General features: G+C 37.6%; 1 protein-coding gene across 2 annotated transcripts in view; it reads right to left on the bottom strand.

Moving 5' to 3' along the window:
- Window positions 1-12,432: 12,432 nt before the first annotated feature.
- LOC127181428 (cadherin-2) overlaps window positions 12,433-25,102 on the bottom strand; it is a 186,737-nt gene continuing 174,067 nt past the window's right edge. The window contains exons 10-14 of one of the 2 annotated variants that reach the window (XM_051136180.1): window positions 23,112-23,229; window positions 22,431-22,739; window positions 20,222-20,426; window positions 17,322-17,760; window positions 12,433-16,130 (exon numbers count right to left, since the gene is read on the bottom strand). In XM_051136180.1, coding sequence (XP_050992137.1) covers window positions 15,186-16,130; window positions 17,322-17,760; window positions 20,222-20,426; window positions 22,431-22,739; window positions 23,112-23,229 — 2,016 coding nt within the window. In that variant the 3' untranslated portion in view covers window positions 12,433-15,185. The other variant, XM_051136189.1, reaches the window with a different exon arrangement.

Here is a 25,102-nt window from a genome sequence, read left to right as displayed (position 1 = left end):
TGAGCACTTGACAACCCCATGACACACAACAAGAAGTACTCAAGTAACTTTCTAAGTGAAAAACATATGAAAGCCAAGAAATACTAAAAAATATAATTGACTTTTTATTCCATAATTCTGATTTCCCCCACCCCCACAATTCTATGATTCTTGCATAAATAAAATGTGAAAAGAAGTAAATGGAAATTTGGATATACTTTCAATTTGGTTTGCAATTGCTCATTTTTTATTGCTTAAAAAAGTTTCATTTTTAGACTAGTCACATATGAGTCACACAGACCATCTATTACAGGAGATATCTGTCTATCACATTGGTAGTTTATGGACCATATATGTAAAGACTACTTTCTAAAACGTGTTGTACTCCGCAATTACATAATAGTATTTGCATGCTAGCCTTAAATATTTATTTATTTTAGCATTAGTTCCAACTGATCAACACTAGAGGTCACCATCACTTGGTTTATGCACTGCAAAAATGATTTTCCTCCTTAGTATTTTTGTCTTTTCTAATATAAATATCTTAGAATTCTTGAATCAGGATGCATTTACTTGACAAGTAAAATGAGATATTATGTCTTGTTTTCTGAAAGAAATATTCAAATTTTGTTAGTTTACACTTAAAACAAGCAAAAATATCTGCCAATGGGGTATAAAAAATAATCTTAAATCAAAGGCTAAACAAGACTTGCCTCACTGGCAGATATTTTTTGCTTGTTTTAAGCAAAAACTAGCAGAATTTGGGTCATTTTTTTCAGAAATTTTACTTTTCCAGTAAATGCATCCTGATTCAAGAAATTTTTAGATATTTTTATACTAGAAAACAGACAACAATACTCAGAAAATCATTTTTTGCAGTGTGACATGGACTTAAAGGGGTCATCGGATGCCCATTTTCCACAAGTTGATATGATTCTTTAGGGTCTTAATGAAAAGTCTATAATATACTTTCGTTAAAAATTCTCAACGGTAGTGTAAAACAACACCCTTTTTACCTAAAAATCAGCTCTGCAAAAATCATCCCATTCTGGTTGAGGCTGCTTTAAATGCAAATAAGCTCTGCCCCGCCCCTTTCTTCTCTCTGTGGAGAGACGAGCCTGTTTACTTTAGCCGCTAAACTTGCTAACTAGCACATTATTAGGAAAGGCGATCGCAAAGATTCATTAAACAACTCTTATACTCACTTCTGCTGTAAGTGAAGCTGGATCACGAATGATTTGTGTGAACATAGACATATTTATGTAGATCGGAAGGTGCATTCCCTTCACAAACAAATGTAATCCAAATGTAAGCAGCTCAGATGTCGGGAGTAAATGACGACCACTACGCTCATTATTACATCCAGCAACACAACACCTCAATCTCTCAATTCTTGTCTAACTTACATCCCTGCTCCGGCGTCAAAACATGGAGGTTGGACTGTTACAACTGATCTGAAGTAAGACGCTCATGTCAGTTAACTTTCGTGGGAGCGGCCTCCGTCGGTGTGACGCTAGAACGACAGACATCTGAGATGGCCCGATTTGAAAAAGGGGATATTGTTCTTACAGATTAATTAAAAACCACTGCATGGATTTTTATCATTATAGGGTAGATTTGTACATACACTGCCAACACACATTAATGTTCAAACAACATGTAAAAGTGAACTTAACCCTTTAAGCCAGATTCAGGGGATTGATTCACACAGGGGGCCTTCCTTCTGACAAAACTTACAAGACGGTCCGGGTACTCAGTCCACAAAGTCTTTCAACATTTTGCTAATTCGCCCAAAACCTTTCTCACATCACTTTATTTTTGAATGAACAACTTTCTGAATATACTTGATATTTCTTTGAATATACAGTAAAATGTGCCAGACACCCCTGGTGTCTCTTGCATAGTTGTCACTTTTAGTCGTTTGTCTGTGTAATATCACTGCAAATCTAAGCATCCTGTTTTGTCAACATGAATGAGAGTTCAAAAAAAGCATCAATCTTGTCTTGCCAGATTTTTTTTCTTAAAACAAGTACACAGATTAGCTCATAGATCTTTCACCTAGAATTACAGATTACCTAAACACAGAATGTTTAGCAACTGCTGATTTTGTCAAAAATAAAATCAAAAACAAACTTATAGCCTATTCAGTTAGAGTAGCATTGGCTGTTTAATGATTACATACATACAGCTGTGACTTTCATAAACTGAACTGCATTGATAAAAAATGTGGTGTATGTTAGAGTTGTTAACCACATCCTTAACCCACCCATCCACTAAAAGTGAAACCAAAATTTTCTAAAAAGGAGTTCCTTTTTTGTACAGCCTATTAGCAGCAAAAGACTCACAAGTAGGTAAGTTACATTAAAATCAAATACATTTCAGCTAAATTAAATGAAGCTCCTTTAGATTTTAAAATGATGGAAAAAAACTGAATTTGAGTTGGTTTCGGCGGTTCACTAATTATCAAATATATGGAAACTTTTCTAAGTGCTTTGATTAGTGTGAATGCCATGGGGGACAACGGTTTTGGCAACGGAATACAGCATTTTCCTGGACGGCGAACATACATCATGTACCATGGCACTACAATGGAAGCTGCACTGAAGATCCAGAGTGAAGGATTCAGACGCTCTTCTGACGGCATGCTCGGTCCAGGAGTCTACGTGAGTCGGAGTAAAGAAAAAGCTTCTCGTTACCCTTTGAATGCTGGAGGAGAACGACTGGCCATCCTCAAGCTAAGTGTTCGAGTTGGAAAAGTGAAAAGGATTGATTATCAGGGTCATCCCTTACAGAAAACCTGGCATGAGCATGGTTATGACACTGCTTGGGTTCCTGCGAACTGTGGAATGGTACAAAGTGGATTAGAAGAGGACTGTGTTTACGATCCGAGCCGCATCAGTGTTCTAGAGATTACTCCAAACTAAAATGGTGAACACTTTGCCTGCTTTATTTTTGTGAATATTTTGATGTTTAAATGAACTAATCAGTCGATCATTCGTAACATATAAAAAAATAAATACAGCTGTATGTCAGCCTTTATTTATAAAGCATATTTAAAAACATCAAATGTTGCTGTTTAATTTAAGAATAGTTTTTTAAACTTACTGCACAATCAACTGAGACTCAATAAAATCCTACTTGCATTAGTTCTTCAGTATCTGATTTAATGTACTGATAAGCACTGCAGTTTAGTGGGTCTCTAAAGCACTCAGCAAGGTCATGACACTCAACAGCTGTTGACATTATTATTATACTGACGTGGTATAACAGCTGCACAAAACAAATCTGAAAGTAGATTAGCTTTTCTGTTTGTATTGCAAAACAACTACAGTGTTATTAATATTTGATTATATTATTGTAAAAAAAAACGTAGAAATAAAACATGAAAAATTAAATCATACTTTTGGTCTCTATTGCTCTTTTTTATTGCTGTTAAAAACTTTTGTACATATGTCTTTTGTAAGTTTCAGTATCTGTCACATGACTCACATAGAGCACCTGTCACAGAAGTTATCACTGCATTGGGGGTTTCCGGATTACATAAATACAGACTCATACAATGCAAACATTAAAAAAATAAATATGTAAATAAAGTAAGTAAATAAATAAATATACATATGTATGTGTATGCATTGGCTTCATGCACCAACATACAAGACAAAAATGAAATATAAGTGATGCCAACCCTGAAACAACAAACAGCACTACTGAATTTTGATACTAATTTATGGTGTTTTTTGTGTTTGATTACGTCATTAATTGATCTTTACCATAAATCTCTGCCATATGTACATCTCTTACCAGAAACCCTGATTTGATCCAATATATATATATATATATATATATATTTTTTTTTTTTTTTTTTTCCTTTTTCAAAATTGTCTGTTGTCTTTATGTTTTCCATGAAAATACTATTTCAGGTTTTTTTTTGTTTTAATTTCATGTTTAATTCAATGTCTGAAACTTACTAGCAAATTCTGAGTGAAAATTGTTTAGTGTATTCAGAAGTTTTTCAAATTAAGGTCTAGGTTATTTGAATTTATTAGAATGAATAATTAACAGATAAAAGATTATACTGGATATGAACTGAAAAACAGAACAAATGTGAATAACAACAGGTCTACTATCTTCCATTATTAAAGAGAGAGAAAGTTCGCCCCAAAAAAAGAAAATTGTGTCATCATTTACTCTCTCTCATTTCGTTTCAAACCTGTTTTCCATTATGTATGGTTTGTTAGGATAGGATAATATTGGCCGAGATACAACTATGTGTAATCTGAAAAAAATCAAAATACTGAGAAAAACGAAAGTTTTGATATATTTACAGTAGGACATTTACAAAATATCTTTAGGGAACATGATCTTTACTTAATATCCTAATGATTTTTGAAATAAAAGACAAATCTCCCCCAATAATTACTAAAGCCCAAGTTGCTAAAATTCTTGCTGCTTTGCGCTGTTAATTGTTTGGATGACATAAAGTTAAAAATGTTACATTTTTAGGCTACCTCTTACAGCATTTGTCAGTGTCAAAATGACTGAGAAGACCAATCAAATCAAAGCTGTCTCATTGCAATTCTAAGCATCCTGCTTCTTCAGCAAGAATGAAAAAAAAAAAAAAAAAAAAAAAAAAAAAAAAAAAGAATCAATCTTGTCTTGTCTTGGATTGAATGATTTGATTTGTTGTTTCTTTTCAGACAGGCTTTAGTTAGCTTTTTTGTTTTTTTGTTATTACACACTATGAATTTAGCTGCATTTGGATTTCACCTTGTTAGGAGGTAACATGCTTTTATTCTTCAAAAAACTGTTTCAGTTTCAGTGTTACCTATCATTTGTGCAAATCTTGCATAGCAGGTTGAGCGACTGTTGTTTTGATTTCTTTCATGAAAACAGAATCTAACACAATCTCTTGAGTTGTAGGATTGGTTGTTTAAAAATGAAAAACGTACATGCGTTATTGCTTATACCAATAAACTGAATTGCTTTCATTACAGGTGACCACATCCTTAAAACCACTTCCTTCTCCTCCTCCCTTATGTTATATAAAGAAGAGTTGTTTTTTTAGAGACTATTAGGCACCTAGACTATTGAGTGGGTAAGTAAAATTAAAATGAAATTAATTTTATTAATTTGAGCTCTTCAAGATTTTCACTTCAAGAAATTCTGCATGGTTTAAGGAAACTACATAATTTGATGTAGTGGAATGATTCATGTACTGTATTTTTGTTCATACAGTATTGACCTTGGTACTTATACGTAAACCTTTCAAAGTGTTCTGAATACTGTGAATGCCATGGGAAATGGCACAGCAAAACAGAAGAAGCTGTATCCTGGAAGGAGAACATACATCATGTACCATGGTACTACGATGAAAAACGCATTGAAGATCTACAACGAAGGATTTAGACCATCTTGGGGGGAAAAGTGAAAAAGATTGATTATCATGGTCATCCCTTACAGAAAACCTGGTATCAGCATGGTTATGACACTGCTTGGGTCCCCCCAAACTGTGGAATGGTACCCAGTGGATTAGAAGAGGACTGTGTTTATGATCCAAACCGGATCACGGTTCTAGATATTATTGTAAATAGAAAAAACTGCTAGAAATTTTGCCAGCATTATTTTGGCACCTACATTTTTTTTTTTTCATTTACAAAAGTTATACAGTAAAAGTTCTATGAAGCTTGCAAGATGCCGTATCTGTGAAAACCTTGTTTGAATGAATGAATGAATCAGTCAATTTTTAAGTAAAATTTAAAAATGCTTCTGCACGAGAAACTCCTCAAGTCACATATGAGTCACACAGAAATCAGGGAAGTTATGGCAGCTTTAGGGGTTTACCAACTGCATAACGATTCATACCAGACATACTCAACACACAGACGTGACAAAGGTGAAACCTTAGTGAGGAGTTCCTCATCTTAAGAGGTTACTTGAAATGCTTGGTATTTAAACATCAAAACAAATAGTTAGGACTGCTTTCAAAAAGGAAGTATACTTTAATTTAATTCAAGTTTAAGTATATTTTCCAAGCATAATTTAAGTAGCAAGTACACTAAAATGTACTAGCCGTATACTAAGAAGTGCAAGTCAATACATTTGTACATTTGTTTGTTTTGTACTACTGTACAAAAGCACAAAAACTTTTTACAAAAAAAAACAAAAAAACTAGTTTACTAAATTCTGAGTACACAACTTAAATATAATGTTACTAATATTTAAGCACACAACCTACATATAAGCTTTTGTTTTTAATATTGCAACTATACTGTGAACTGTTCTACAAATGAACCTACTACTTGCTATATTAGCTTTATACTCATTATATTTCTAGCCCACTTTTTACACAGTTTTTATACAGCAAGTATTAAAGGGTACAATTTAGAATTTACAATTCATATTAAAATATAAGGTTTACAATGTATTTTAATAAATATCAAAAATGTAAAAGGTGTGCATCATACTTGACACCTACATGAACATTTTATAGTTGTTTTTGTGACTGTAAATCATTTTACTCAAATGCCATTGAGCTTTAAATTATGGAAAATGTTGCTTTTGAGTCTATTCGGTAGTGAAAAAGTTTATTTTAATAAATACCAAAAATGTAAAAGGTGTGCATTATAGTTGACACCTACATGAACATTTTATAGTTGGTTGTGTGACTGTAAGTCATTAGCTGTAAATGCAATTGAAGTTAGAAAAGTGTATACTAATGTCGTATGTAACTTTAGAGACGGTCCCTAAATTTGCAAATATCCAACGTCCAACGTCAAGCCAACTTTATGCCAGTGGGTTACTCCACCCCAAAACGAACATTTTGTCATAATCACTTACCCCAATGTCGTCCCTAACCGGTAAAAGCTTAGTTCGTCTTCGTAACATAATTTAAGATATTTTGGAAGAAAACCGGGAGGTTTGTGACTGTCCCATTGACTGCCAAGTAAATACCACTGTCAAGGCCCAGAGAAAAGTATGAAAGGCGTCGTCAAAATAGTCCATCTGCCACAAGCTACAAGAATACTTTTTGTACGGAAAGAAAAACAAAAATATTGACTTTATTCAACAATTCTTCTCCTCAGCATCACCGTAGAGCCATTTTGAAAAGGACTTAAATAATTATCCGAACTGAAGTAGAGAAGTATTGTTGAATAAAGTCGTTATTTTTGTTTTCTTTCCGTACAAAAAGTATTCTTGTAGCTCGTGGCAGATGGACTATTTTGACGACGCCTTTAATACTTTTCTAGTCCTTGACAGTGGTATTTACTTGGCAGTCAATGGGACATTTGAGACCACATGGGTAAGTGATTAATGACAAAAATGCTCATTTTGGGGAGTTACCCTTCAATCCAAACAACTGTTTTGTATTTTTCTCTTGCTGAACTTCCGTGTAATGACTTAATCAGTACTGTCACATGCAAACCAACAAAGAGAAACCATCCTTAAGGCAAAATTAAACTTTTTTTTCTCGCAAACAGTGTACAGACTCTCTGTCAATGTGACACACACTTATGGCACAGTGTTGGGGAAAGTTTCTTTTAAAAGTGTTATGGTCTATGGTATTAAGGCTTGGATGATTGGTCATTCATATCTAGTCTGATTTAAACTCATATACAATCTAATATTCTAACTAATTATTCTAATTAATTCAAATGAGCAAAGTCTAATTCCTCTGCCCTAGTTTGTCTCTCAATAACAAGTCTCGAATTATTATAGAAATAGTTAAGCCAAAAATGAAACTCTGTCAACATTTACTTTGGCCCATAGGCGGAGCGTGTGTAAGGCTGGGGACGGCTTAGACTGCAATTAACGAAGGTTTGTGTTAAAAATGCCACTAAATTAGACAAGTATGCCCCTATACAATTAAACTAAATCTATTAAGGACATCACGAATAAAGTGAAAATGAAAAGTGTCAGCTGCGGCATTAAATTAAATCTGTTAATGATGTATCATGTTATGCGTTTATAGCGTTCTACATGATATCCAATCACACACGATTCTGTTGAGCTTAGGAATGCAATGGCCAATCAGAGGCGTTCAGGTGAGTCATCGCTGAAACGCCAGAGATGTGTTTTTGAGCGCGCACACGCTGACTTAATTTAAACTCACCTGAATTCTCTCATCATAAACAACACTATTGGAAATGTACGTACGATGTAAGAGATTCATTTGACAGCTTTATTGATTACAACAGGGAAGTTTTTTGACCGTGCTTAAACTCATGCTAGTCAGTAATGTTTGATAATGTAAATGTTCGTTACTTGCTTTTTTTGTATATAATTTACTGCTGTTTGAATAACCGTGGAAATTAAACCGTTATAATTAGTAACTTACAATGTTTTAAAATTATGACCGCGTTATATAAAAGTCGTATTAAAATATTTTGTGATATGACACCTATATTTGGTACTTACGAAAGCCTTTTTCCTAGAAGCCTACCTTGTTTCAGTGGGTACCATATGTGCTTGCCTAAAAGACGGGGTGTTATGATGTGCGTGTTAATAGATTACACTAACATTAGGCTAATTTTAGACTTACCCTGCAGTTGGTTCACCATCCTCATGCTTTGGCCTTACCCTCATGTCGTTTCAAACCTGCATGGGATCAAAAGCACGAAATCTTGTTATTCCTATTACGTCCATAAGATGGCAGCACCATATCTTGTAAGCAAAATCAACAAGGATTTTCCTCTGGATAATTCAGATTTTTCTTGCCATTATTTCCAAATGTTTGTGTGAATGTTTATTTTTATTAGTTTATTAATAATTCAAATTTTACATTTTGTCAGTGTCTCTATATTAAGTGCATTGCATCTGAATATCTCTGTGTCATGTATTCTGTTACTCTTACCAATCTTCACCACACCTAAATGGATTTTCTGTCAGCTTATTGTTTGGGAGATCTTAATAATTAAGATTATTAATGAAGATTTAATTTACCACTTCAAACTTGAATACATAGCACAACATGAATACATCCAGTTTCGACAGAAAACACAATTACTCTCACATAGGAGGAAACCTGGAGAGCCTCTGAGAACATCAAAGAGAATTAGGCAATAGTTGCTGATTTTTGCTACATGCTGCTAATAAACACACATTTTCTTTGCTGAATAAATAGTGGCATACCATAGACTTATATTGTTTTATATAATGGTTTTTACCAAGGTATATAAAGATCTTATGTATCTCCAGCAAGAATGTTGATATCTGTGATGTGGAGCAGTAAACACAGCCAACCAAACCTACTCAGTACGACTGTGAGTGTAATGTTGCTTTTACAGAACGTTTGCACGTACGTCACGGTTTGGTTAGTCTTGCGTAGCCAGACTGACGGCAGAAGGTCTGGGAGCTTTGGCCGATTTGAATAGCCAATGCCCGCCCAAGAGACCATATGACTGGCAGGGACATCGACCAGTCACGTTTTGTTTTGTGCCACATCATGTTTAGGGGTGTGGAAATCAATAACAGATTATGTTAAACTCTCTGACATATTTTAAAGATTCTATGCCACAAACTTAAAATTCAAACTTCGAAACTCCTTAAGTGTTTTTCAGCTAAGTGTGCCTTACGCATCAGATGTTTAGCCAGCGTTCTGAGGCTGAGACTACGATTTGCCAGTTACCCGGATGCAAGGCCATATTGGAGATACTCGGATGTAAACAACAGCATGGATTGCACTGTTAATGTACTACTGAATACATTGTTCTGCTAATTTATGTTGTCTAAACCACAGAAAAAATGTGTGGAAGCTGCTAAATCATATAGAGAAGGACTTAGTAAGCAAGAAAGGGCACAATCTTTTGACAAACTAAAATTAATAGATGGTAAAGATACGTACAAGCAGTATTAATTAAGATATTAGCCTAATATTTCACCTACCTGACCGGAAATGATGAGAACAAACACGAATGTTGTCAAGATTCTTCCTGTGAAAATCCGGGTTCAGGTTTCAGTCCACAAACGCCTTTTGTTCCTCAGAAAGTCTTTTGCACTCTTCTTCCTTGAATTGTTATAAGTTTTGGCAGTTTATAGTATTCCAAATGGTTTTCTGATTAGTGGTCCGACCGATTAGTACAGCCCAAAAACATGACAATAATCAACCATTTTCATCAGCAATAATCAGCTAAATTTGCTAGTTCCGTTCAGTTCAGTGACACTCTCTGTGGTGCCAATATGGCCAATTGATGACGCATTATGAAAACACACTCTACATAACATAACAAATAAGTTTATACTGAGTAACGTACATTTTAGCCACTATTTTTGTTCTGCCAATGGAAATAGTTTCAAGGTAGTACTGAAAGTTGCAAACATTGGTGTGTTTTCCTTCTTGAATGAATCGTTGTTGGATGAATCATTTGGGTAAATCATTCAATGACTCACTCATAAATACAGCCACTTGTTTTGTTCCTGAATGAATCAGTGCTTTGAATAAACCATTCAGGAATTATTTAATGACTCACTCATATTGTAAACACAGCTGCTTGTTTTGTTTCCGAAAAAATCAGATTTTAAACAAAACGAGATTCAGTGGCTCACTCATATGTGACCTAGGACCACAAAACCAGTCATAAGGGTCAGATTTATACAAAGCTGAATACATTTGCTTTCCATTGATGTATGATAGGACAATGTTTGGCTGAGATACAACTATTTGAAAATCTGGAATCTAAGGGTGCAAAAAAATCTAAATAGTAAGAAAACCACCTTTAATGTTGACCAACTGCAGTTCTTAGCAATGCATATTTCTAATTTACATGAAAATTTTATTTGCATTTTTTTACTAATTTACAAAATGTCTTCATGGAGCATGATCTTTACCTAATATCCTAATGATTTTAGGCATAAAAGAAAAATTGATCATTTTGACCCATACAATGTATTGTTGGCTATTGCTACAAATATACCTGTGCTACTTAAGACTGGTTTTGTGGTCCAGGGTCACATATGTTGTTGGATGAACTGTTGGCTGGTCACCGCAATGTTTTACCTTGTAAATATTAAAGCCACCTGACCCCCACATATAAGGTAGTTTGCTGTAATGTAGAGCTAAATATGGAGCATACACCTTCAGACTTACTTGGACCTGCGGGAAGTACAGTTTTGTTTCCTTTCAACCCGCTGTCTCAGTGGGCTGGATATTCAGTAGTGGTCTAATTATCAAGTTTGGTGGGCATTTTCACCTTGCTGTCCCAAAGGACGCAGGAAAAAATGCAAAACTGAGAAACACTTCATAGTCCTACCTCTTCCAGATCTCTTGTGGTTGAGCTGCACGCTAATGATCTATAGCTCCATTCTGAGTTGTGCAGGATTGTAGGGCAATTCACCAAATGAATCTTTAATGAGGACATTTTGCAGTGAATTAATGTATTAATGGTAAGTTATTTTTGTTCTTATCATTGATGGCATACTTCTGTGCTCCATGTGTTCACTGAGAAATGTTTTTCTGTCTATTAAAAAAAAGGAAACCTAAATCTTTTGACACTACATTCAGAAATAATCCATCTGTGGTATCACTGCTTCACAAAACATGCCCAGAAGCAATCTTATTTGTTTTTTTCCAGAAGAAATGTGAGAGATTTATTATTAGTTATAGCTAAAAACTATTTTTTTCTCTGTTTTCGCATGTGAGGTAAGCTCTCACACCCTGCCTATTTAAATATACAGCGCGTTGCGTAATAACCTGCACATCAATTCATTATGTAACTCAAGGACAGAGCGTGCATTCATAATCTCACTCTCCGCAAATCATTTTGAATCCCTCTCCTGCTCTAAGTGAATTTTGAAGCAATCACACTCTCTTTTGTCTCTCTCATTCTAGTCTACTATTTCCTTCGTCGAGCTTTGCAAACGTAATTAAACCAAATTTAATCTAACAGGATATGCGCCGGAGCTGATGAATAATTAACCAGCCTCAAATCAAAAAGGTGGCAGTGGCTTGTTTATTTGCAGGCACTTGTGGGTATACGCTAGCTGAAACACAATCACACACACATATTGCTGGATTGAAGTGAACGATAAGCAGGGTTGACTCGCAGGTGCAGCGGTTTGAAACGACCTTATTTTCCCCACTTTCATCGGATGAACCAAGGCTTGTCAGGCCCACTAATAAATCCTGCGCATTTTATGTAATCCAGACTTCAGATAGAGCGAATTTCAAGGCGAAGCTCGTGGTAAACTTTTGTCTGTCTTGAAGTGCGGTCTGAACTCTCAGTTTCCATTATTGACCTTGAGTTGTAAGTCTGTCAGACAGCTTGGGAGTAAGTGGACTAGACGTCGTGTTTACTCCCTGCCAGCTCTGTCCCTGTTTGAAGAGCCTCTACGGACATCTCCAAAGCCAGCAGTTACATTTACTCAGCAAAGACAAACAGACTAGAAGACACGCAAGAGCAATGAGTTTTTCTTTACAAAAAAGTGCATATATACACATCAGGTCGTGCACACATCACCTCAAAACATACTGTCTTTATTCAAATTTACAAAAAAGAAAAGGAAAAAATACAACAGAATAAATACATTTTTAGTACACACCATCGTGAGATCTCAGTACCAACAGGGCCCACTCGGGGCCACATCAATGCAGTCCAGAAAGAAGGCAGAAACCAGGATGAATGCAGTAACTCCACACCCAGTTTACAATTGAGCTAATCTACCTGAAAAAATAGCCAATGACACGGAAAGGAATCAATTCTTTAAACTGTTAAGGCCCATTTACAGCAAGAATGATAACTATTACGATAACTCCAATCGTTCTAACTCTGTAATAGGGAAGACCATATCACATCTATAATGATAACGACACAGAAACAATATCATTGAAATCACTTTCAGAAAGATTTTTTCCAGCTGATGAATAGTACAAATATCACAGACAGCACACAAACGTCTGCAAGATGTCTGTTAAAGATCACTTGGTCTGAAAAGCATCTGCTGTGTACAAACATCTGACAGACTGCTGTAAGATGTCAGTTTTACATTCTAAATCATAAACATCTTAAAGACATCTAATAGACGTCTATTTGACATCTGATAGGAAACGTCCTACAGATGTATTGCAGATGAGCAAACTATGGAAACACTACATCTTCCAGATGTAAATGCAGACGTGACAAAGACGTCTCTGTGATGTATGTGTGCTATCAGGGATTAGGCCTCATTAGGCCTCAGCTGCCATTTTATCAGTTGGCTGAAAACGCTTTGGTGGACACACATTAATTTAATATTTATTGATATGGCATATGGCCTTTTTTTGCATTTATGCAATATACTGGAGCCAAACCTGAGAAGGGAGTCCAGAATATTCCACTGCGTTCCTCGAAACGTAACTTCAGGTAACTAACTCACAAGCAGGGATTATGCTAGTTGTGAATGAGCGTGTACGTGCGTCTTATTTACGAATGATTCGAATTCGTTAACACGTTTAACTATCAAAACTAAAATTTACAAAACATTTGTGAATTCAGAGGAGAGTTTTCAGGAAGGTCTGTTTTTCAGGCAAAGTACTCTGAATTTACTCACACATTTGCCTAAGTTTTAGGAATGTGGCTCACTGACAACCTCAGCTTCAGCATTTAAAGCGGCAGATGACTGCAGCTCGGTCTTATAATAAACAGAACGCATTGTTATGGGTGCTTATTATCTAATTATCGTTACAGCTATCGCTCTTGGTGTGAATGGGCCTTTAGTCCTAATCAAATCAGCTCCAGGGAATCCGTCTTTCTTTAATTATTCCTCTTATCATACAATAATATAGACATACATTTTATATAACCTTTTTAGGCTCACATTTTTGACAAAGAATGACATGTTGAGTTTTTTTGGGAAGGTGTGGGTTTGTACTGCAAGAAGCGCCCTGGTATTGATGCGCATGATTGTGCAGTGATACAGTGGTTCTGGTTCAGTCCAGTCACAGTGAGTCCTTGTGGCCACAAACAGTGTGATTAATCAGGAGTGAGCTCAACCCAGAAAAAGGACTTCACATATACTTATTTGGAGCTTCTGCATTCAATTCAAGTAAAAATAAATGTTCCATTCGGGAAGAGCAACACATCCGACATCGTACTGTGGCAGGGTTTACTCTGCTTTAGTCAATCCAGTGTCTTCCAGTTATATCCAGTGGATTTCGATGTGGCATTATATATAATCTTCTCCTCGGTTTTCATATTATTATTTTTTATATTTGAAGACTACAGTACTGTTGTCACTTTTCACAATGGCATTCAGTGATATTTACATTTAAATGCATTTACATAGAACATCTTTTTCATGTTTTTTTCCTCGAATAAAAAACAACAACAACATTTGTAATCTATTTTTGAACATCATGTATAAAAGTGCATTCTAGCTGAAGCAGATCTGTCAGCTCTCATAAATCATCTTCACTTTTTAAATGTGGGATTTTTTATTTATTTATTTTTTTTTGATAAGTAATGGTTGTGCATATGTTCTGCACAATTTTAGCATCACTACATTTTAATTTTATCTTTTTTTTTTTCTTTTTTTTTCTGGAGCAACTTGTATACAATCTGTTCTTGGCAAAAATGTGAGTCATTTTGAACCCTGACGAGACATCCGCAAAGCAGAATTTCCAAGCAGGGTTTAAAATTGATGCGCGTTTGTTTTCATCTGTGTGTATGTGTAAACACCGAGAATCTTTGTGCAGACACTTATTCAGGACTTTACTGTAATATTCAGTGCTTTCTTTTGAATAATTCAGTTCTCCTGCTTTTGTGAATGTATAAACAATTTCTGTACAAATATTAATTTTCCTACTCCCTTGTGTGTTGCCATAACTTTTCATCTGTGTTATTCCAGCCTTACTTTTCTCATTCCTCTGTGGTGCCATTGTCTTGCTCTCTGCCACAAAAATCCGAGTTGAAATCTCGTTCTTTCTCTGTCATAATTAAATGTGATCTGGAATACAGTGAACTTTGCTTTTCGCTTTCCGCCAAACACACTTAAGGAATGTTAAATGCTGGCTAAAGAAACACGCTCTGTGTTCACACATCAGCTTTTCAGCACTTATTGCTTCAAATTGCATCAATCACTCTCTCCACTGCCTTTGCTCTCTCTGTTCATTTTCCCCTGTCTTTGCTTATTACCTTTCCTCTTCGTCTCTTCCTTCTTACCCTTCACTTTTCATTATTCCAGCTCTTGTTGCCTTTTAATCACTGTCCCACCCAACCCCTCTCCTTCTCGCTCCCTCAGACATTCGCCTGCTCCTCGTCTCCAGACTGCTCCTCCTTCTCTTCCCATTCCCTATCCTTGTGCTTTTTGCTGGCTTCTACATCTCCTTCTTTATCTTCTCCGCTCTCCTTCTCCCTTTCCCTAAAAAGCTGAGCTAATTTCTGGAATTGTGGACCCCAATCCTCCAGACCTGATCCCCACACATCCTTCTCGGCGTCTTTGCCTCCCTCGCTGTCCAGGGAGCTGAGGGACCCGGCGCGTGAGCCTGTGCCTTCCAGGCCGTACACCTGCACTGAGTCGTACGGCGGCTGCGAGGGGTCGAAGGTCACCTGCGCAAGGCGCAGACGCAGGAACTCGCCAACCCTTAGGGCGAGGGAGTGAGCACCTCCGACGGGCGCCCCTCTTCCTGACACCTCAGATGCCGAAGGCCACGCTCCACCATAACCCAGGATGCTCCCAAAAGCACCCCGGCCCTGGCCGGGGTACGGAAGCAGCTGAGGCGTCATATCCCTCCTTCCCAGTGGGTACCCGGTTATCCCCACCCGTTCATGCCAGTCTCCTATGAACCCGCCACCTTCCGGATACATCCCGGCGCTCAGCGGAATGCTGGCCTCTCTTTCAGGCCTTCCCACTACAAAACCGCTGCCCATCTCCAGCCCACCCCGTCCCAGAGTCCCCGGGTAGTCCCTCTGCTGCTCCCCCTGCAGGATAGTGGCGTAATTGCTGCTGACTGACTGCATTTCTGTGCTTCCACCGGGAGCGTCCGCCACCCCAGTGTGATTGGACTCAGCAGGCCCAGCGCCACTCCTACCTATGGAAAGACTGCTCCGCGAGGGGTGCCGCCCAGCTCGGGGGAGCGTGGCGGAGTCACACACCCAACCGCTGGTGGGGCCTGGCCCGGCGACCGAGCCGGAACGGGTTAACACCAGCTCTCGTTCGCGGGGGGCCGTGTCTGGCTGCACCTGTAGGGGACGGGGAGGAGCAGGAGGGTTAGAGCGGGAGGTAAGGATGAGTTTATTCTTCTGTTATTCAGCAGAGGGATGAATGTGAGAGAGAGGATTGTTAAGAAAGGGAAGAGAAAGCAGAAGATATTTCACAATGAGCAGGTGAAAACAGACAAAAATGTGATAACAATGAAGTGAGACAGCAAAGTGTTAGCGAGTAGAGGAAGTGACAAATTCAGACAGATGGAGAGGGAGAAACAGTTGACAATAGCTGAACCAGGTTAATTGAGCTCTAAAAAGAGCTAACGCTACACTGTGAGGATGAGGATGAGGAGAAAGAGAGACAGCGGGAGAAAACATGTGAAAATACATCTTCATCGTCAACCTGTTCAGCACCTACGACAAAAAAAAGAAAGAAAGAAAAGCCTGCCGGGTATCAAAACATTATGCAAAACAACATATTTTCACACATGGGATGTGTTTTCCTCACTTTTAAAAAAAAACAAAAATTATTCTCTTTCAATTGGTAAATATGTGTATTGTGTATTGTTCATTTAAATGAGCGTATGTATAAAATCAGACATTAAAATTCACTAGATGGGCTCCTAAGATGCGCAACAGCAGCATGACAGCAAATAACGCACAACATATTTTGTTGCACATCAAAATTGTAAAATTTTTTAATTACATGCAGCTTACTGCATTTTCGAATTCATGCTTTTTCAGTTAAAACTGGATTTGTGTGTGACAACCATCCCAGAGAAACATCGCGGAATGAATATTAATATCATTTGCGCAATTGTTTTCTAGTCTCCAGTTCAATTAATGTTTATTAGACATAATACATTAATACTGATTCAATGCTGTCGGGGTGTGATGGAGAAGCGAGTCCGTGAATTAAAATTAGCCATACGCTTACTCTTTTTTTTTTTTTTTTTTTTTTATTAGGCCTTGTTCAATTTCGGTTTACTAAAGCTGTTTAACTTATCGAGCCAAAATCAACGCATGATTTTCTAATTGTCTTGTCAGTATTGCTGTATTGCTGAAACTCTATTAATTATTAAACAATAATCTATGATTTAAATGTCTCTGGAGAATTCAATAAATAAATTCAGTGTGCTCCCTCAATACTGGTTATAAAAGCAACTTTGTGATTCTGAACATGGTGATTCTTAAATAAATGATAAAGATATAAGTATGCTGTTTTACCCAGTCCAGATCCTGACTTTGACTTTGACTCTGCTGGGCATCACTGCTTGCATCATCCTTTGAGTCGTTTTTCCTTGGCGTTCCTCCCTCAGATGCAGTAGCTCCGTCTTGAGATGCTGTCCCTTCTTTAGAGCCATGACCGGCCTCTGCTGTTGGCATGTAAATAGCTCCTGGCTCCAAAGGTCCAACCACTGCTGCCTGGTTCTGAATGACTAGAGAGTGGTCTGGTTGATTCCCAGGTAAGCGGTAAGCCAACTCAGATATGCCCGGCTCGTAGGGGCCCTGTGAGCGACGCAGCACTGGGAGGGTGTGGCTGCTGTAGCAAAACCGCCCATATAGAGCGGCTCCTTGAGTGGTGTACTGCCCGGGGTCCAGCGCTCCGGCCTGAGCCCAGCTGCTGTACGTCCGAGCCTTGTCTTGACTGTGTTGTGAATAACGTCTGAGGGAACACAGAACATAGCATGAAAGGAAGTTGTATGCAGATAAAAGAAAACAGAATATAACTTCTGAAGACACACAATAGCTTTGTATTAGAAACAGACCAAGGCTATTCACATAAAATGACAGATTGTGATAGCTGCGAAAGCTTTTTTGTAAGTTTTTAGTCACATTGTTTACTTACATTTTACTTGTATGTTTTTCTGAAGTTTGTGTGAAGCCCTAGTAAAGGTAATGTGATAAATGTGATAAAGCCACAGTTGTTTCAGATGGTGTGATCTGCTGGGAGCTGCTTCACGCCTGCTTCTGATTTTGTTTGCTGTGCGCCTTTGATTTCAGTTTAAACTGATTAGTAGTTCTTTAAAAACAATGTGAAAATTAAAAGTTAAAATTACCAGTTCTTTGTAACATTTCAACATTAAATGAATAATGATCCTCTTAGACCTCATTTATCATAGACAATGGAATTATTACATCCCAAAAGAAGTACAGCGCTGGCTAAAAAGGCTGTGATTTATTAAAATAGTGAGTATAAATAAGATGTGCAGGGTTTTTCAGAAGATTTAAGGCAGAATGAAAAGTAGGGATGCGTAGTCGATGAGAAGAGGCTTGGTCGCTTATTAGTCACTTAGTCGCAGAAAAAAAATATCCACAGGAAGTGGCGAAGTCACACAGTCCATGATGGACAGATTGTTAACGGCTGCTCTATGTGGTAATACAGTACATCGGCCAGGACATTCAAATACTCACCTGTCATTCATCTACCTCAAATATGACTTATCATCTGAAAGATGTATGTAGTAGCAAGTTTACATGGCTGCTCAATCTAATGTTACCCTTGAAAAATGTGCGCTATTCCAGTGTCTGTGCAGTGTGGAAGCTGAATAGTAGCACGCTCACTGCATGACAGATGGAGGTGCTGGTGCGGTCACTTGCACTTAAAATACTCTGTCATTTTTGGTCATACAGATCAAAGCATCTTTTGAATCTGTAAAGACTTTTATTTGTGTGCACTCAGAATAACAATGAAGCATTGCACTTTTGTAAAACAATGAAAGCAAACAGGATGCGCTTTCTGCCATCTCGGTCTTTATGTACTTGAGCGCAAAACTTTGAAACTCTGTGTATATTTGCCTTACAGACATGAAAAATATATCTACAGAGAGTGAAATGTCTACTTTTAAATGAACCAATTTAATTGCAAGGCCATTACATGCATACAGGTGCATCACTACTGAGTGTCGCCGACTTCATCTCTTAAACTGAAAACAAAGAAAGCGCTAGTTTATCAATAAATTGTTAAAACGTTGATGCAGTCTTCTTTCTGTTTTTCCCTGGCAAGATTTTTTTGCATGCGCTTGAGCACTTATTAAGCTTGTAGGCATTTAAGGCACATTATTATGATTAATATAGTTTATTAATAAACGTGCGACTAATAGTTGGCTAATGCTCAAAATGAACGACTACTAGTCGGCAAAGAAAAACAGAAATTTTAGGAAAAAAAATTTTTTTTCAAGGGCAGCCCTAGATTGCATATCAATATGACTATAAAATATAAAAATAATAATAGTAGTAGTGATAAGAATAATAATACAGAATACAGTGGCAACATTTATGGCTGTCTTAAAGGGATAGTTCATCCCAAAAATGAAAATTCTGTCATTAATTACTAACCCTCATGTCGTTCCAAACCCGTAAGACCTTTGATCATCTTCAGAACACAAATTAAGATATTTTTGATGAAATCTGAGAACTTTTGGACCCTGCATGGACAGTGTCACAACTACCAAGGTAGCAAGATCATCATTAAAATACTCCATGTGGTACATAAGTGGTTCAACAGTTCTTCTCTTCACTGTCAGTCTTTACTGTGTGTTCAGGAGACTACCGTGACACATGCGTGTCAGAGAAGAATTTGTTAAAGTTGTTTTTTTTGTTTTCTTTGCACACACAAAGTATTCTTTTAGCTTCATAACACTGCGGTTGAACCACTGATGTCCGCTGCTGTCTATGCAGGATCAAAAAGCTCTTGGATTTCATCAGAAATATCTTAATTTGTGTTCCTAAGATGAATGAAGGTCTTACGGGTTTGGACATGAGAGTGAGTAATTAGTGACAGAATTTTCATTTTTGGGTGAGCTATCCCTTTAATACATTTTTAAATGTCAAAACTTGTATAGTATGGAATGTATAGTATAGTTAATATGTATGGAAAAGAACAACTAGGACATTCTGCTAAACATCCCCTTTTGTGTTTCATTAAAAAAACAAACCAAAACAAAACAAAACATGCAGACTTCAAACAAAATGAATAAATTATGCCAGAATGTTAATTTTGGGATGAACTATGCCTTTTAGAACATTGAGGAAGCACTTTATTAATGTGCAGGAAGAGTGAGTTGACGTAACAGATGTAGCCAATGTAATCTTTCATCAGATGCGCCCTGCTGAGCCCCACTCACATGTTCCTGCTGTCCAGGGTGCGGTACCCCCTGCGTGTGTTGTGTGGGGCGCTCTGCAGCGCTGTGATGTCGAACGCCGCCGTGTCAGCCTCACCCCCTCCTTCATCATCATACGTGATGATGTTCTCTCTTACATCATCCTCCTCTAAAGGCGAGAGCGAGTCCCTTTTCTGTCTGCGCAGGGACAGAGACAAAGCACTGACAGCTAGAGAGAGAGAAGAAAGAAAGAGAGAAAGAAAACAGTGAGAGATGAAGAGAAAAAGAGTAAGCGTTTTATGATGCCATTTATAAAAAGGGAGGACGTGTGTGTTTGTGCTGGCTGACAAATTTTTGCAATAAAATTGCAGGGTGCTACAGAAAGACAGATACTCAATAGACACATTAGAGCAGCTGGCAAACTAACACTTACACAGACTGATGCCCCATAATTGCATTTATTAAACAGCTCTAGGGAATTCTCGTTTCTGATTGGTCAATCGGAGCATCCAGCGGTCTGATGGTTTCCTAATGTTCACAGTCGTCCATGGCAATGCTGTATATATGACTGTTCATTCAAGTGACTGACACTGGCACTACTTTCATGGACTTGTTCTCTCTCGCCCCCATCTAGAGTTTGAGTTAGTGGCCCTAATGTTGATGATCCCAGATGACTTCAGTATAAATAGTACTGATAATATTTTTAAAGTGTTATTGTTGTTGCCATGCCTATTTTTTGTACACTGTAGTGGTATATATTTATTTTTCTTTATATTTTTTTCTTCATTTTAATTTTACGTTTACGTTTGTGATTTTTTTTTCTGATGTGCGTTTTTCATATATATTACTGTTTAGCTTTAATTTTTATTTTAGTTTTTATTATTACGTTTTACTAATCTTAGTTTTATTTAATTTCAATTAACAAAGATAATTTTAAATACCTCTAGATTCAGTTTTAGTTAACAATAACAACACAGATGAATGTAAAATTACAAAATAGTTTCACCTCAAATCAGTGGTGTGCAGTGGTGTTCTGAAATAAGGACACAAAGTCCTCACATTTTTTAAGATTTTTTTTTAAATTAAATGTAAATTCATGTCTCAGTCACATTTTCTCAGTCCAGATTTTCTCTACGTACACTACCAGAATAAAAATCTATATTGTATTTTTACATTAACAATGTAATTAATAGACGATTGTGTTTATTAAAACCAGGGTTGCCAAGTTTTCACAACAGCTACTGAAAACTAGCCCAAAACTAGCCCAGTTGTGTTTTGGGGGGCGTTAAAAACCGCTTTCTGGGGGGTAAAATACATGTAGGGGTTCCCCTAGTAAAATTAGCATTCCAGGGGCTTCAACCTGCGGACATGAAAAACAACCCACAGCAACAGTGTTAAAGTAGCCCAATTCCGCAGGAAAACCACAGACTTGGCAACACTGATTAAAACCCAAACACAAATCTAATCATTTTACATTTATTCCAAAATAATAACTAATGTGATACCGCTACTTTTTACAATTTAAACAATATATTTCATTTAAACAATTATATATTTTATTCATGAACTGATGTTCAGCTGTTTTTTTTAATGATAAACTTATTTTCGAATGATCAGTCATCAGAGCTCAGTAAACACAGGCCACCGACACAGAGATGATTTTCACAAAGATGATTATTCACAAACAACCCACAGATTATGTTTTCCGACCATTTGAAGTTTGATTGTGACTTGACAAAGTGGTGATATATAAGTGTGTGAGTTGCTACTTACTACTTTATTAGTCTTCCCATTAACGCCATTATATTGTTCATTCAGACTGATTTCGCGAATGTGGAACGAACACGAGGCGGGATTTATCGTATGAACCAATCACAGCCAATCATAACCAGTCTTATCCAATCATTTTGCGAAGGAGGCATTGCCTCCTCTCAAGTGGCTTTTCTCCATTCATTCTCAATTACCCCCCACCAAACCCAGCGCACGCTTTAGGGTTTTTGTTAAAACTCAGTGGGCTCAAGGGAGACGAGAGAGATGTGGACGCTGTAACTTTACATGCTGGTGTCGCTGTTGGATAGTTTTACTTTGTCGTATTTTGTAATATTTGCGTTGTTTTATTTTGGTACTATGAATTTTCTCTCATCCAATTTTTTGAGGAGCCTGTGTTTATTTCGCAATAATAACAGTCTGACTGTACATTACCATTACCATTTGGAGGTTACTGTAAACTTACCCAAAAGAGTGGCCACACAGGCTAAAATGGCCAGCAGGGCGGCAGTGCTGAGTCCAGGGGAGGGCAAAGAGGAGTGCTGGGGCAAACAAACAGTCTCTCTGTCCCATTCTGCCTCACTTTGTTTCTCTTTCTCTCCGGCCCGGGCTCCGCCCCTCAGACAGGGACATACGGACACCGTGACTGTCCCCGTACTGGTCAAACCGGAGACCCCGTCTCTTAGGACCAGCGGGACGTAGAGAGTGAGGGAGGAGGAAGTAGAGCGAGACAGTGTCTGCAAAGGTGACGCCAGCACCAAGGTAGCAGTGGGGCCTAGAAAACGAGAATAATAGCAAAGGAATGGAGATACACAGGAAAAAAGGGGGGCTTTTAGATCAAATTGAGCTCGATGGAACTTTAATTTAATTGAACTCAATTGAGTGCAGTTTAATTCCATTGCTGCTCGTGTAACATTTGTACAGACCAGTGAGTCCAAATGCAGCATGAATGCCAGAGCACATTTCGTCTGTGTGTGCCGGGAGAAGATAGATGTGGCAGAGAAGCAAAAGCAAACAATGGGGAAAACAAAGGAGTGGGGCACAAAGCAGCCACACAATGCGGTTGCAGACACAGACTAACGGATCAAAAGAGACGCCGATGCACACGGCTGGGTGGGAGAAACAAATTGTGGAAGAGACTGCAGACCTCCACTCTCCCTGATGCTGAAGTTGAGGGCAGCGTTGGAGTCCGGAGGGATGTTAAAATGGACGGCGCTGTCATTTCCTCCCTCGTCTCTATCAATCGCCCGCAACACCTGCACCACCTGAGAAAATGAGATAGGAGAAAGATGGAGAGAGAGAAACAAAATAAGAGGCAGAGCCAAAAGGGAGGAAGGAGTGAAAGAGGAGGAGAGAAAAGAATAATGGAGAGAAAAGAGAGATCCATTTAAAAAAAAAAAACCTTATCCACATTTTAATCTCAGATATCAGCATTAACCTCGCCTGCACCTTTGCAAATAGGTGACTAGAGACTGATTAGCCCACACAGCGCAGTCAAACAATAATTAACTCTGACCGAGTAGCGAGCCTTGGGGAACACCCAAACATAGGCACAGCTTAAGCATGTGCTCTAAAAACGAGGCGCCGACTCCAGAGATCCACTTAAACTAGAAATAATCACTCGATGGGCCTGTTTTTGCAATGCTCCCCCCACACATTAGGGAGAAAGTTAAAACAAAAATGAGCCGTGTGATGCAGATCAGAGCTGTGAGTTAGGCGGTTGTGCTGAGGCACGAAAAAGCGTGTTTTTTTCTGTGATTTCAGTGCTGTGCTGAGAATAATGTCAAGTCACATTAGTTGTTTTCAGAGTCTTAAGGGTCACCAAACTTTCCTTTCCGTAATGTGACTTACGGTAGGAAGTTATGCAAGCTTCCAGTTAAGCCAGCAAGCAGGCATTCAGTAAGAGCTTTTATCCAAAGTAAATTACACTGTTGCCTAACAAAATAAATAAATAAAAAAAGGGATCTCTTCTGTCTTAATAACTGTTTTTGTCGTAACCATCTGCAATCGCTAGCAACAAGCAAAACAACAGTTTGTTGGTCATTTGGTTGTCAGGTCAGCTGAATTGTGTCTAGCTGTCCCACTCACACTGAAATATACACTCGTTCAAAGAAACTGCTTTTATTCAGCAAGGATGCATTAAACTGACAAAAGTGACATTAAAATGGTTTATAATTTTACAAAATATTTCTATGTCAAATAAATGTTGTTTTGAACTTTGTATTCATCAAGGAATCCTAAATAAAATAAAAAAAAAAAACTTAAAAAGGAGCACAACTTTTTTCAAAATTGATAATAAGAAATGTTTCTTGATGCACAAATCAACCCAGATATCACACATCTGCAAGATGTCTGTTAAAGATCACTTGATCTGGAAAGCATCTGCCATGTAAAAACATCTGACAGACGTCTGTAAGATGTCAGTTTTACATACATTTTAAATCATAAACATCTTAAAAACATCTAATAGACATCTATTTGACATCTGATAGGTAACGTCCTATGTACGTATTGTAGATGAGCAAACGCTCTAAAAAATGTCTTCCAGATGTAAATGCAGACATCAAATAGACGTCTCTGTGATGTATGTGTGCTATAAGGGATATTACAATGATTTCTGAAGACCCAGATAGCACATGTACGTCTGCAAGATGTCCATTAAAGATCACTTGGTCTGGAAAGCATCTGCTGTGTACAAACATCTGACAGACGTCTGTAAGATGTCAGTTTTACATACATTCTAAATCATAAGCATCTTAAAAACATCTAATAGATGTCTGTTTGACATCTGATAGGAAATGTCCTATAGAAATATTGCAGATGAGCAAACACTCCAAAAAATACGTCTTCCAGATGTAAAAGCAGATGTCAAATAGACGTCTCCGTGATGTATGTGTGCTATCAGGGGAATCACGTGACACTGAAGACTGGAGTAATGGCTGCTAGAAAACAGCCATCACAGGAATAAATACATTTTGAAAGTAAAAAAGAAAACGGTTATTTAAAAATTTAAATTTAATACAGTGCCTATAGAAAATGATCATACCCCTTTGAAATAGTCATTTTATTTGTCCTACAGCCTGAAATCAAACCCCATTCCAAATAACTTTTCCAGCTTTATTTACAATTTTGGTCTTA

This window comes from Labeo rohita, chromosome 2 (genome assembly GCF_022985175.1).
Source record: "Labeo rohita strain BAU-BD-2019 chromosome 2, IGBB_LRoh.1.0, whole genome shotgun sequence".
In the NCBI taxonomy this organism is placed as follows: Eukaryota; Metazoa; Chordata; class Actinopteri; order Cypriniformes; family Cyprinidae; genus Labeo; species Labeo rohita.
Note: the sequence above shows the minus strand (reverse complement) of the source record. Positions and strands in the feature narration are given on the sequence as shown.